We start from the raw sequence: 13,912 nt of genomic DNA, 5'->3' as shown, positions 1-13,912 counted from the left end.
CCCTTTATGCACTGCATTATCTGTTCAATATCCTCATATACTTCCTCTGTCTATTCATGTCCGCAGCTCGTGGTCGTGCGGTAGCGTTCTCGCGTCCCACGCCCGGGTTCCCGGGTTCGATTTCCGGCGGGGTCAGGGATTTTCTCTGTCTCGTGATGACTGGGTGTTGTGTGATGTCCTTAGGTTACTTAGGTTTAAGTAGAGTTAAGTTCTAGGGGACTGATGACCATAGATGTTAAGTCCCATAGTGCTCAGAGCCATCTGAACCATTTTTTGTCTATTCATCTCCAGTTTGCGACGTTGCCATGTACATATGAACTGTCCTTGTCCCTTATGGTTTGCTGTCGATTCTGACTGGAAGAAACCTATCACTGAACTGTTCACAGTAACGCACTCTCTGCCCTATCTTCCTATCCATAACGTGTCTTACTCCTGTCATACCATTTTCTGCTGCTGCTAATATTACCCTATACTAATCTGACCAGAAATCTATGTCTTCTTACCATTTAACTTCACTGATCCCCTTTATATATACAATGATCCTTTGTATTTCCCTTTCCAGATTTTCTAGCTTTCATTCCACGTTCATGCTTCTGACATTCCACGCCCTGACTCGTAGAGTATTATTCTTTCGTCGTGTATTTACACTTTTTCCCATAGTCAGCTCCCCCTTGGCAGTCACCTCTCGGAGATCCGAATGAGGGACTATTCTACAGTCTCTTGCCAATGGAGTGATCATGATGATACTTTTTCAATTACCGCCTCATGTCCCGAGGATACACATTATGTGTCTTTAATGCAGTGGTTTCCATTGCCTTGTGCTTCCTCATGGCGTTGATCATTGCTGATTTTTCCGCCTTTAGGGGCAGTTTTTCCACCCCGAGTGTAAGAGAGTATCCTAAACCTTTGTGCGTTCCTCCGCCCTCTTTGACAATGCCATCGGCACAATGAGAGTGACTTCTTACGATGGCCAGTGCTGATTATTATTCAAAATATTAGCGGTGTTGGGGATCGAGCAAGGGAGTGAAGACGTTTTTTGTTTACTAATCAAAGACCGAACCCATAGACCACGTGTACACCGACAATTTAAACTCAACTTTCCTTCCCCACACAATGCAAGGCCTCACACAAGCCCGTGCACCACAGCTTCATTGAACTGTTCTTATTCATCCACTCTACAGCACTGATCTCGCATCTTCGGACTCCCACCCGTTTATCTCAATGGAGGATGCATTTAACGGAAGCATTACGTGGATGATGGGGAGGTTATTGATGCCTCAAGGCGTTGGCTCCGATGTCGACCAGTAGAATGGTCATAGAGGCCTTTCCAGAAGCGTGGCGTCGTCGCATTGAATGGAGTGGGGGTGCAAAAGGTGTTTTGTAGCCAAAAGAGTGTTGAGTAATGTGGTGTATTGGAATGCCGAATAAAACCAACCTGCTCTCACAAAAAAAAAAAAAAAAAAATGTATTGCGTTACTTATTGAATACCCTCGTAAATAAAGTACCGCACGGCCGATGAATAACTCCTGACGATGAAGACAGGGAAAGTCAATGAAACCTGGCGTATTCATAAAGAACAGAGGCGGCATGAAATCCGTGAAACATCGAATAACCAGTATTTAATTTTTCAGAGGGAACCTTATGCCAATCCTTCGGCAATTACACAAGTTTTTCCTCTTGTCGACTCATCCTTACTGCTGTACGGCTTACGAGGGCATAAAACATCGAAATAACAAATTTTTCAGTGCCGAAAGACATAGGTAACTTGGGGGTAGCGAAACAGTGTTCGTCGCAACACTCTCTTTAGCTAAGTGACACCAACTTCGTATTAGTACTAATCTATAAAACAATCGATATAAATTTTCACTTCTTACTATTATCTTTCGCTATCGAGGATCAGAAAATGTTTTAATTCCGTTAGATTTCATCCAGTACGAGTTAAAATAATACGTGTGAATCAAGTAAACGAATTATAATAATTAAACCTATACGTTCCGTAGTTGTGTGTGGCATAAGGAGAATAAATGTACTGTCTTATCCATAGATAAAGTAATTGTAAGTAATACTGTTACAACCGTGAAAACTACATGTCATATCGTGTTCAGAAGCTATAAGAATTGTAACTGTTTGATGCAAGCCCACCCCAAGCTGTTGTTACGTCTATAGCCACCAGTTATTGCTGCCAACTGCCAGAAGAACTGTGTGACGTATTATCATAAAGTACCTGGGTGGATTAGTCCGTTGGTAAGCTTTTAAACATTTGTGACGTAGGACCTCGGTTCAGTTAGTGCCAACAGTTAAATTTGCGGCGGTCTAACAGCACTTTTTCTTCTGTACAAAACACGACATTGTGTCGACCAAAGAAATACTTTACACAATCACAAGGTAGTAACAGAAAATGAGCGACTTTGGTTAAAACTACCGTTCTCAGATTTCATTGCCACACTATCGGTATATATATATCCAGTCTTGTAGAACCCTATTCACATTTTCATTTCGGCAACGAGAGCGCTTAGAAGGACTAAGTCTTCACTCATGTGCGGTGGAGGTAATTATATTTCACAGCTCGCGCCCTGAATCAGTGACTATATTATTTTTAGTTGTGATACGCCAAATAGACAGTCAACAAACATCGTGTAAGCTATTAAAAATTTTCATTACATATTGTAATGAGATATAACCTAGCTCGAATGATGAATTTCCTCCGGAATGTTGCAGAGAATAAACTATCTTCTTCTACTGGAACGCCTTCTGGCTTTATAAACGAAGAACAATGTCGAGGTATCAGGATTTTTAATATTATATGGCATTGTCTCCTTTTCTCGACCATCTCTATTTGGTTGTGAGGACATCAGGAGATAATCGTCCCGGAGAGAAAGTGGAAATTTCCGGCACTGTCCTGACTACTAACTCAATTATTGGCGTAATTTTGTACATAAGAACATATTGCGTTACTGACCCGAATTCTGAGCAAGGAACTCTCACAACATTGCTGTACCCAGATGGCATGAAAACATATTATGCTATAAAGTGTTACTGAATATCAGCAGAGAAACGGTCGCTTTTAGAATATCTAAAGAAAATTAAAATTAAAATTCCAGTGGTTTCTGAAGCCCTTACTCATAATTGATAACGCTTATGATAAGAATTACACACTGTATTTTTTAACCAGGGCACAGCCCACTTCAGTTTCGCTACTGAAACTGACATCTCCTTAGTCTCCAATAAAGAAAAGTGGTTAAAGGGATAAAAGGACGAATGCTTTTTAGGTAAACGAAGAAATGAAGAAGAAGAAGAAGAAGGAAATCTATAAATAAAATTGACGCAACCAGTTCAAATTGTCTGCACCATCCACATGTAGCATTCTTCGTTACGCTCACTTCAAATCTGATTCTTGTTTCATTAAAATAACAGTTGGAGACTTAGACTAAAATGAAGCCATTAACTGATGCTGGTACTACTCTTTAATTACTGCTCGTAAATGCGAATCTCTTTGGCTAGTAAAGGCTTTGTGCGATCATTCTTGCGTAGCCCGCAGTCAACACGCGAGAATAAAACTAAATGCAAAGTAAATAGCAAGAGCGTTTACAAATTTTAGTATTATCAAAGCACTATAGCTTTCTGGGTTTCATAGAAATGAAAAACATATCTCTGGTGGCAACTCACCTGTGCCGACGCAGATGCTATGACGGCAACGAGGAAGCTGGTGAACACCAGAGAGGTTACTGTAGACGACATATCGGACGTGTGGCGGCGCAAAGAGGCCACGTTCTGTCTTTATATTGGTCGCGGTCACTAGAACCTTTGTTGATGGAGTCTGTGCGTCACACTCTTCGTGACACGGGGCAATTTTCATACGTTTCTGCCTCTCAGTGCACGAGGTGTGTCATTTAGAAACAGACTCTCCCTTCGGCACAGTGTTTTTCTCAGGGTACACGCGAGTCACTTAACAAACTGATGTTAATAGTTTCGGCCCTGAATGTCATTTGTAAGGAAAAAAGTCTTTCTGGAGACATTCTGCCGAGTCAGTTTGTTAACGCTGAATACGAAACGAGCGGAAGAGTGGCTCACTTACGCTCTGTCTTGCATTTCGTGTGTATTATGAAGATAGGGATACCTACACACCAACCAGTTTCTTCAGACTACATCGTTGTTTCCCTTCTTCCTGACGTTGATTTCCAATATACCAGTTCATTCGTTTTGAAAATAAAACAGAAAGAAGGGTAGAGAGCGAAGTCCTGTGGAAGACCGTGTCGTACTGACGGCGGATGAGCTTCAATAGCTGGGCTGTGGTCTTCCCAAAGGAATCATCCCGGCATTTTGCGTGTACGTATTTTTGGAAAAATTGCATAAAATCAAAATATGGCTGGCTAGATGGAGATCTGAATATCAAATACCGGATGCGAGTCCGGCCGATGTGGCCGAGCGGTTCTAGGGGCTTCAGTCTGGAACCGTACGACCGCTACGATCGCAGGTTCGAATCCTGCCTAGGGCATGGATGTGTGTGATGTCCTTAGGTTAGTTAGGTTTAAGTAGTTCTAAGTTCTAGGGGACTGATGACCTCAGAAGTTAAGTCCCATAGTGCTCAGTCAGAGCCATTTGAACCAGCTGCGAGGTACCATCCTATATTGCAACACTACCAGAAGATAGCAACGACTGAGTCACCAAAGGAGGAGAAAGATGGTTCCTTTCTATAGTACGAACGTCCCATTACCAAATTAAATAATTTGATATCGATACTAATACCCAAAATGATGTTGATACTTGGGTTATGTCCCAACCTAAGTGCCGCAGTGACAGTTTCTCAAGATTTTTTGTAGACACAAGGGTGAGTCAATAAATAAGTCACAAACGCCAGAATATGGCATATCATTTTAAATTTCGCACCTCAACATATCTATAGAGTGGCAGTACATACAAAATTATGTGGAAGGTAGTCATTAAGCAATATTCCATCGCCAGTGGTTAATAATCTGCAATGAGATAAACATGGCAGATGTTCTATGGATTTGTGTCCGACTAGAAAAACGCGATTTTTGTGACCCGAGGGACTGTCCGCAGGCTCGCTCATAGCGAAATTCGTCCCGTATACGGTTAGAAATTTTATGTTCAAAAATGTTCAAATGCGTGTGAAATCTTATGGGACTTAACTGCTAAGGTCATCAGTCCCTAAGCTTACACACTACTTAACCTAAATTATCCTAAGGACAAACACACACACCCATGCCCGAGTAAGGACTCGAACCTCCGCCGGGACCAGCCGCACAGTCCATGATTGCAGCGCCTTAGACCGCTCAGCTATTCCCGCGCGGCTAGAAATTTTTTGGAAATCTGTTTCAGTTGGATGCAGGAATTCTGCAAAGGACAAGGAAAACTATCGAAGAAGCAGCGTCCTGGCCGCACTGGTATCCAGTGATGGCACTTTGTTTCGCTACCCCCAGTACACATCGGTCTTGTAGACTGCAACAATTCAAGGAATAAATTAAATTTGTCTGATCCCGACAGGTCATTCGTTAGATAAGAAAACTGCCACATTAATTCTATACAGCAGTTAGTGCATTGTCGAATGATGGGATAAGTATTTAAATTTAACAGCGGTGTATACTGACGCATGCGTGGTCTAGGGGGTAGCGTCTTTGACAAACGTTTCGATCCCAGGTTCGAAACTTGCCACCGCTTAAATACTGATTAATAATCAGCATTGGTGTCCGAAGACTTCCGGCATTAGAGGTCACCCTCATTCTGCCAGCGGCCTCGTCAAAAGAGGGTGGAGGCGCGGACAGGGGTTCAGGTCACTCTCTTGTCCTTAGGGTGGAAAACTGCCCCTAAAGGCGGGCGAATTAGCAATGATCAACGGCATAAGGAAGCAGAAGGCAATGGAAACCACTGGATTAAAGATACATAACGCGTATCCACAGGACATTTGACCTGTAAAAGAAAAAGTGTCATGATGATGTCTCCATTGCGAAAAGACTGAAATCTGATCTCCGGGAGGGCACTGGCAAGAGGGAGGTGATCGTGAGAAAAAGTATGAATACCAAAGCGGTAGGGAAATTGGAAAAATCTGAAAAGGGGAATGCAAATGCTTGATCTATATATAGTAGGGGTCAGTGAAGTAAAATGGAGAAATGAAAGAGATTTCTGGTCACATGAGTATAGGGTAATATCAACAGCAGCAGAAAATGGTATAACGGGAGAAGGATTTGTTCTCAACAGATAGGAAGGGCAGAGATTGTGTTACTGTGAACATTCAGTGATAGAGATGTTCTTATCTCACTCTACAACAAACCAACTCTGACAACGATAGTTAAGGTATACATGCCAACGTCACAAGCTGAAGATGAAAAGACAAAGTATATGAGGCTATTGAAACGGTAATACAGTATGTAAAGGGAGATGAAAATCTAATTCTCATGGAATGAGGTTGTAGGGGAAGGAGTAGAAGAAAAGGTTACAGGAGAATATAGGCGTGGAACAAGAAATGAGAGAGTCCTGTGACAAATTTCAACTTGTAATAGCGAATACTCCGTTCAAGAATCACAAGAGGAAGAGGTATACTTGGAAAAGGCCGTGTGATACAGGAAGATTTCAGTTACACTGCTTCATGGTCAGACAGAGATTTGGAAATCAGATTCTGTGTTGTAAGGCGTACCCGGGAGCAGATACAGACTCAGATTGCAATGTAGAGCAGGCTGAAGCTTAAGAGATTAGTCAGGAAGAATCAATACGCAAAGACGTGGGTTACGAAAGTACTAAAGAATGACGATACACTTCATGTTCTCTAAGAGTAGCTTAGTAGGAAGTACAGTTGAAGAGGAATGGATATCTCTGAAAAGGGCACTTACAGAAGTTGGTAAGGAAATCATAAGCACAAAGAAGGTAACTGCGAAGAAGCCTTAGGTAAGAGAAGAAATACTTCAGTTGATCGATGACAGAAGAAAGTACCAAAACGTCCAGGGAAACTCAGGAATACAGAAATACAAGTCACTGAGGAATGAAATAAATAGGAAGGACTGACTCAGCACATGGGAAAGTCAAAATAGCCTTCGGTGAGCTACAATTTAAGAGTGCAACGGGAATTCCACTGTTAAACACAGAGGAGAGAGTGGATTGGTAGAAAGAGTACGTAGAAGGCTTCTATGAGGGTGAAGATTTGACTAATGTGATAGAATAAGAAACAGAAGCCGATGTAGAAGAGACAAAGGATCCAGTATTAGAATCAAGATTTAGGAGAGCTTTGGAGGACTTAAGATCAAACAAGGCAGAAGGGATAGATAACATTCCAACAGGATTTCTAAAATCATTGTCGGAAGTGGCAAAAAACGTCTATTCACGTTGGCCAGCTGTTGTGGCCGAGCTGTTCTAGGCGCTTCAGTCTGGAACCGCGCTGCTGCTAAGGTCGCAGCTTCGAATCCTGCCTCGGGCATGGATGTGTGTGAGGTACCTATGTTAGTTAGGATTAAGTATTTCTAAGTTCTAGGCGGCTATGACCTCAGATGTTAAGTCCCAAAAGTGCTCAGAGCCATTTATATTCACGTTGGTGTGTAGAATGTATGAATCTGGTGACATATCATCCGATTTTCGGAAACATATCATCCACACAATTCTACAGACGGCAAAAGCTGATAAGTGCGAGAATTAGCGCATAATCAGCTAAACAGCAGATGTATCCAAGTCGCTGACAAGAATAATATTTAGAAGAATGGAAAAGAAAGTTGAGGTTGTATTAGATGACGATCAGATTGGCTTTAGGAAAAATAAGACCTTACTGTTACACATCATTGGATTCGTCTCTACAGCCACTATCAGGAAATAAGTACCAGACGATAGTATCCCATTTAAAAAAACAAAGTTGACCTTCATATCTCTGACGCGACCCCACCTAGCAACAAAAAACCAACGTCATATCGTGGCCCATGTTGTCCCATGCAACATTTGTCCCACAAACTTTTCAGCTACTATCATACTTTCAGAGTTATTCTAGGTGGCAACATTTAGTGACTCACCCTGTATAATATTTTTGCTATGTTGTTGCCTCATATTAGTATAAGTGCGAAGTTGAAGTATGAGTACTCAAAACTATGGGAGACTTTACCATTAAATTTACCCATAAAATATTAGTATATGCCGACGTCGCAAACAAAAACTGAAGGGATAGAGAGAGTACCTGAGCCTATTGAACAGGTAATCCACAACGGAAAGGGAAATGAATATGTAGTATGAGGGACTGGAATGCGGATGTAAGGGGAAAGAGTAGAAGAAAGTGCTACGGAAAAAATGTGGGCTTAGTAGTAGGAATGAGAGAGAGGAAGGCTTATTGAGTTCTGCAATAAATTTCAGCTAATAATAGCGAATACTCAGTTGAAGAATCACAGGGGAGGAGGTATACTTGGAAAAGGCCAGAAGATACGGGAAGATTTCAGTTAGATTACACCATGGTCAGGTAGAGATTCTGAAATCAGATATTGGATTGCAAGCCGTATGCACGAGTAGACATAGACTCCGATCACAATCTAGTAATGATGAAGAGTAGGTTGAAGTTTAAGAGACTAGTCAGGAGGAATCAACGTACAAACAAGTGGGATACGAAGGAATGAAGAGATGCCTTCAAGTTCTCTCAGGCTATAATCACGGCGATAATGAATAGTTCAGCAGGCAGTGCAGTTGAAGAGAAATAGACGTATCTACAAGCAACAATCACAGAAGTTAAAAACAAAGAGATAGGTGCAAGGAAGTAACGGCGAAGAAACAACAGACAACAGAAGAAGTGCTTCAGTTGATCGATGAAAGAAGGAAGAACAAAAATATCTTGGGAAATTTAGAATTACAAAAATATAAGTCACTCAGGAATGGAATAAGTAGGAAGTGCAAGGAAGCTAAGGTGAAATGGCTGCATGAACAGTGTGAAGAAAATGAAAACAAAATGACTGGCGGAGGGACAGTCACAGCATAATACGTATCGTAATAGAAAAAGATAGGGTATCCAGAGATAGGGTATCCAGTATCAGAATCAGAATTTAAAAGAGCTGTGAAATGGCTGCATCAATAATGTGAAGAAAATTAAATTATTGTCAGAAGGACTGACTCAGCATAATAATAACCTTTCGTAAAATTAAAAGCAGGAGCGTAACATTGACAGCGCAATGGGAATTCCACTATTAAATGCTGAGGAGACAGCGGATAGGTGGAGTACATTGAAGGCCTGTACGAGGGGAAGACTTGTGTGAGGATCACGTATTAGAATCAGAATTTAAAAGAGCTTTGCAACACTTCGAATCAGGCAATAGAGATAATATTCCATCAGCATTTCTAAAGTCATTGGGGGAAGTGGCAACAAAGCGACTATACATGTTGGTGTGCAGAAATTTTGAGGTTGGCGACATACCATCTGACTTTTGGAAAAACATCGTTCACACAATTCCGAAGATTGCAAGAGCCAACAAGTGCGAGAATTCACACACAATCAGCTAAACAGTTCATGCATCCAAGATGCTGACAAGAATAATATAGAGAAGAATGGAAAAGGTGGTTGAGGATCTGTTAGATGACGATCAGCTTGTATTTAGGAAAGGTAAAGTCACCAGAGTGGCGGATATGACGTTCTGGAAGCAAGACTGAAAAAAAAAAATACACGTTCATTGGAGCTGTCGCCCTGGCAAACATTATAGGGAAAGATGGGTAATATTGAGGGTAGATTACCAAGAGCGAAGTGCTCAGATTAAAAAAAAAAAGGGGGAGAGGAATATGTAGTACCTACAGTTCAATCTATACATCGAAGAAGCAATGACGGAAATTAAAGGAAGTTACAAGAGTGGGATTAAAATTCAAGGTGAAAGGAAATCAATCACAATAATCACTCGTGACATTGCTATCCTCGTTTAAAGTGAAGAAATATTGCAGGATCTCTTGAATGGAATGAACAGTTTAATTTGTACAGGGTGTGGATTAAGAATAAATCGATGGAAGACGAAAGTAATGACACGTAGCAGAAATGAGAACATAAGAATCTTAAAATCAGTATTGGGGATCACGAGTTAGACGCAGTCAAGAAATTCTTCTATTTAAGCAGCAAAATAACCCATGACGGACGGAGGAAGGAGAACATAAAAGGCAGAATAGCGCTGGCGATAAGGGCATTCCTCGCCACTAGAAATCTACTAGTATCAAACGTGGGCCTTAATTTAAAGAAGAAATTTCTGAAAATATGCGTTTGGATCCCAGCATTTGTATGTTTGTGAAACATGGACTGCGGGAAATCCTGAACAGAAGAAAATCTAAATATTTGAGACGTGGTGCTACAGAATAATGCTGAAAATTAGATTCACTGATAAAATAAGGAATCATTAGGTTTTCTGAAGAGGAAAGGAATATATGGAGAACACTGACAAGAAGGAGGGACGGGACGATAGGACACATGAGAAGGCAAGTGGGAATAACCTATATGGTACTAGGGGGGAACTGAAGTGGATAAAAACGTTAGGCGAAGACAGGAATTAGAATACGTCCAGAAAACAATTGAGGGCTTAGGTTACAAGTGCTGCTCTGAGATGAAAAGATTGGCACAGGAGAGGAATTCGTGGCGGGCTGTCAGACCTTCCAGATTAAAAAACAAAGGAGCAGCAGTTACGAGCTTATAGTAATACGATTCAGGCATGCTTCCAATATAGTAGTAATATCAAAATACCGGATCAGCAGGAAGATAGTAGTGGTGACAAGAACGAAGTGGTGCGAAATGTCCTTCAAATCCAGTTTGATAAACTACCCAACCCGTTACAGGGAAAACTCCTGGAATGTGCTGAACTGTCATTGACGTAAATGGAGCAAATAGTCCATCTTCTCTATTTAACGCTTGAATTTGAAGGCAAAGCTCAGGCATGTCAAATTACTGATGTTAACGCTTTAAAAATTATGGCGGTTAATGTATAAAGTAACATGGGTGGCAAAGTATTGCGCGCCACATAGCAAAATAATATTTCGGCAATTTCGCTAAAAAATAGTTAAGCTAATTCAGCTTCGTGCCTTACATGAATTAATTTTCCAATATTATGAACACTGACTTGGCGACACTTTATAAGAATACTGGAAACGAGTCAGAAATAGTTCGGTAGCCTTTGCTTTGTGATATACGGAGGAGCATCTGGTAAGGCATATTTTAGGGGTAACAAAACTCGGAACGGTGCAACGCGTGCGGTGTTTTGGAGAATTCAGGCAAGTTTGACACAATTAGAAGAAATTTTAAGCCAGGCATAGGCCACTGAATTTCTTGATACCGGAGGAAGGCAAGGGGTAGATACGGAACAGCGATTGTTAATGGGAACATTCACGTGAAATGGAAGATCTGAGAAAAATCGACACCCACAACAGTGGATTCAAGGAGTGCGCAAGGTAGTCTGCTGGGTGTATGGTAAGCACGAAGGTGGGTGTGCAGAGACGCAAAGGCAGCAAGAAGCATTATGACAACTAATAGTTGTAACTGCGATCTGCGACAGGGCGGTTCCACGGTTGCTGTTTTTATGTGCCCCCTTTACGGGGAACCTGAGTGCGGGTTCTTGGAGTTAGACACTGCCATTTTGATGGTTAATTTTTATTGATTTGTTAAATACAAACATATTTGCCAATGGGGAAAATTGTGTCCGTAGTCAAGAGAGTATTGGACGGCAAATAAATTAAAGGGTTGTGTTGAGATTAAAGACAGTGTTGAAGAAATTGCCTGGAAGGTGGTTCTGAATGTGACAGAAAATGTAGCTACCAATTGCATAGTGGCGTGCCTTGGTATCGGTGTTTTGAAATTTTGGGCAGGACTACAACAAAACCAATTACACATTATTAGCGTAACATGAGGTTTCCTTTAATCACTGCCTCTCCCGGCTTATGGTCCTTATTTTCTTAAAGAAATCTCCACCTGTGAATGTGTAACAATGTTGTCTATCAAGCAGTGCAAATGGTACTAAGTTCACCCACGAACGTGATCTTATACAATTTACCGCTACTGTTAGTCGAGGTGGCAACACTTTTCTTTAAGTAAAATGAACAGTTTTTACACACAATACCACAAGCGCACGACACTAATGTATTCTTTCCTGTCAAAAGTATTTCACAGAAGTTCTTTCGAAATACTCGGGCTTCATACATTAGCAGAGAACAATTTATCCGCGTAAGATGCTGTTCACAATCTAAGTGGAATTTATTACCTCTGAGTGGGATCTGGGCCACCAGTACATGATTATTATCGCAATAATTGACCATCCAGATTAATTTCTGTTTAAAAATTCAATTTAAAACTGCCGCTGCTATTTTTTAAGAAGTTGGCGGCTAAAATAAGACAATAACTCATCGAATCTGGTTCAGGCATTGTTTTACTGTTAACAAATAATATATATTAAATCTTTTCTGTACCTCTACCATATGCATTAACATTAAAAAGTATTTCTCAATATTAATCACTTACTATTCAGAATTTTACCAATAATCCGCGCTGTAGATCAATAGCGCTAATGGCTGCTCTCCATTGTAGAAGAACAGAAAACTTAACATTTATATAGGACGAGAAACATATTAAAATAAAAATTCAAACACACGCATTTATTTCAATGACACAGAAACTCTGTTTTTCAAATATTATTTAACAAGGTAATACAGTTTTTCTAACCTACCTGCCCGATTAAGGGATAGGTTGAAGTTAGATACAGTGGGAATTAGTGAAGTTCGGTGGCAGGAGGAACAAGACTTCCGGTCAGGTGACTACACACAAAATCAAATAGGGGTAATGCAGGAGTAGGTTTAATAATGAATAGGAAAATAGGAATGCGGGTAAGCTACTACAAACAGCATAGTGAAGGCATTATTGTGGCCAAGATAGATACGAAGCCCACACCTACTACAGTAGTACAAGTTTATATGCCAACTAGCTCTGCAGATGACGAAGAAATTGAAGAAATGTATGATGAAATAAAAGAAATTATTCAGATTGTGAAGGGAGACGAAAATTTAATAGTCATGGGTGACTGGAATTCGAATGTAGGAAAAGGGAGAGAAGGAAACATAGTAGGTGAATATGGATTGGGGCTATGAAATGAAAGAGGAAGCCGCCTGGTAGAATTTTGCACAGAGCATAACATAATCATAGCTAACACTTGGTTTAAGAATCATGAAAGAAGGTTGTATACATAGGAGAACCCTGGAGATACTAAAAGGTTTCAGATAGAATATAAAATGGTAAGACAGAGATTTAGGAACCAGGTTTTAAATTGTAAGACATTTCCAGGGGCAGATGTGGACTCTGACCACAATCTATTGGTTATGACCTGTAGATTAAAACTGAAGAAACTGCAAAAAGATGGGTATTTAAGGAGATGGGACCTGGATAAACTGAAAGAACCAGAGGTTGTACAGAGTTTCAGGGAGAGCATAAGGGAACAATTGACAGGAATGGGGGAAAGAAATACAGTAGAAGAAGAATGGGTAGCTTTGAGGGATGAAGTAGCGAAGGCAGCAGAGGATCAAGAAGGTAAAAAGACGAGGGCTAGTAGAAATCCTTGGGTAACAGAAGAAATATTGAATTTAATTGATGAAAGGAGAAAATATAAAAATGCAGTAAATGAAGCAGGCAAAAAGGAATACAAACGTCTCAAAAATGAGATCGACAGGAAGTGTAAAATGGCTAAGCAGGGATGGCTAGAGGACAAATGTAAGGATGTAGAGGCCTATCTCACTAGGGGTAAGATAGATACTGCCTACAGGAAAATTAAAGAGACCTTTGGAGATAAGAGAACGACTTGTATGAATATCAAGAACTCAGATGGAAACCCAGTTCTAAGCAAAGAAGGGGAAGCAGAAAGGTGGAAGGAGTATATAGAGGGTCTGTACAAGGGCGATGTACTTGAGGACAATATTATGGAAATGGAAGAGGATG

The 13,912-nt window shown here is 40.7% G+C and overlaps 1 protein-coding gene across 1 annotated transcript in view; it reads right to left on the bottom strand.

Annotated features, from left to right (window-relative positions):
- Nucleotides 1-3,802, bottom strand: part of LOC126484157 (ejaculatory bulb-specific protein 3-like) — a 30,816-nt gene extending 27,014 nt beyond the window's left edge. Inside the window, exon 1 of the mRNA XM_050107553.1 lies at nt 3,667-3,802. Within this exon, the coding sequence (XP_049963510.1) occupies nt 3,667-3,738 (72 nt within the window). The 5' untranslated portion in view covers nt 3,739-3,802. The remainder of the gene's footprint in view (nt 1-3,666) is intronic.
- Nucleotides 3,803-13,912: the final 10,110 nt, after the last annotated feature.

The sequence above is a fragment of the Schistocerca serialis genome, chromosome 6 (assembly GCF_023864345.2).
Source record: "Schistocerca serialis cubense isolate TAMUIC-IGC-003099 chromosome 6, iqSchSeri2.2, whole genome shotgun sequence".
In the NCBI taxonomy this organism is placed as follows: domain Eukaryota; kingdom Metazoa; phylum Arthropoda; class Insecta; order Orthoptera; family Acrididae; genus Schistocerca; species Schistocerca serialis.
Note: the sequence above shows the minus strand (reverse complement) of the source record. Positions and strands in the feature narration are given on the sequence as shown.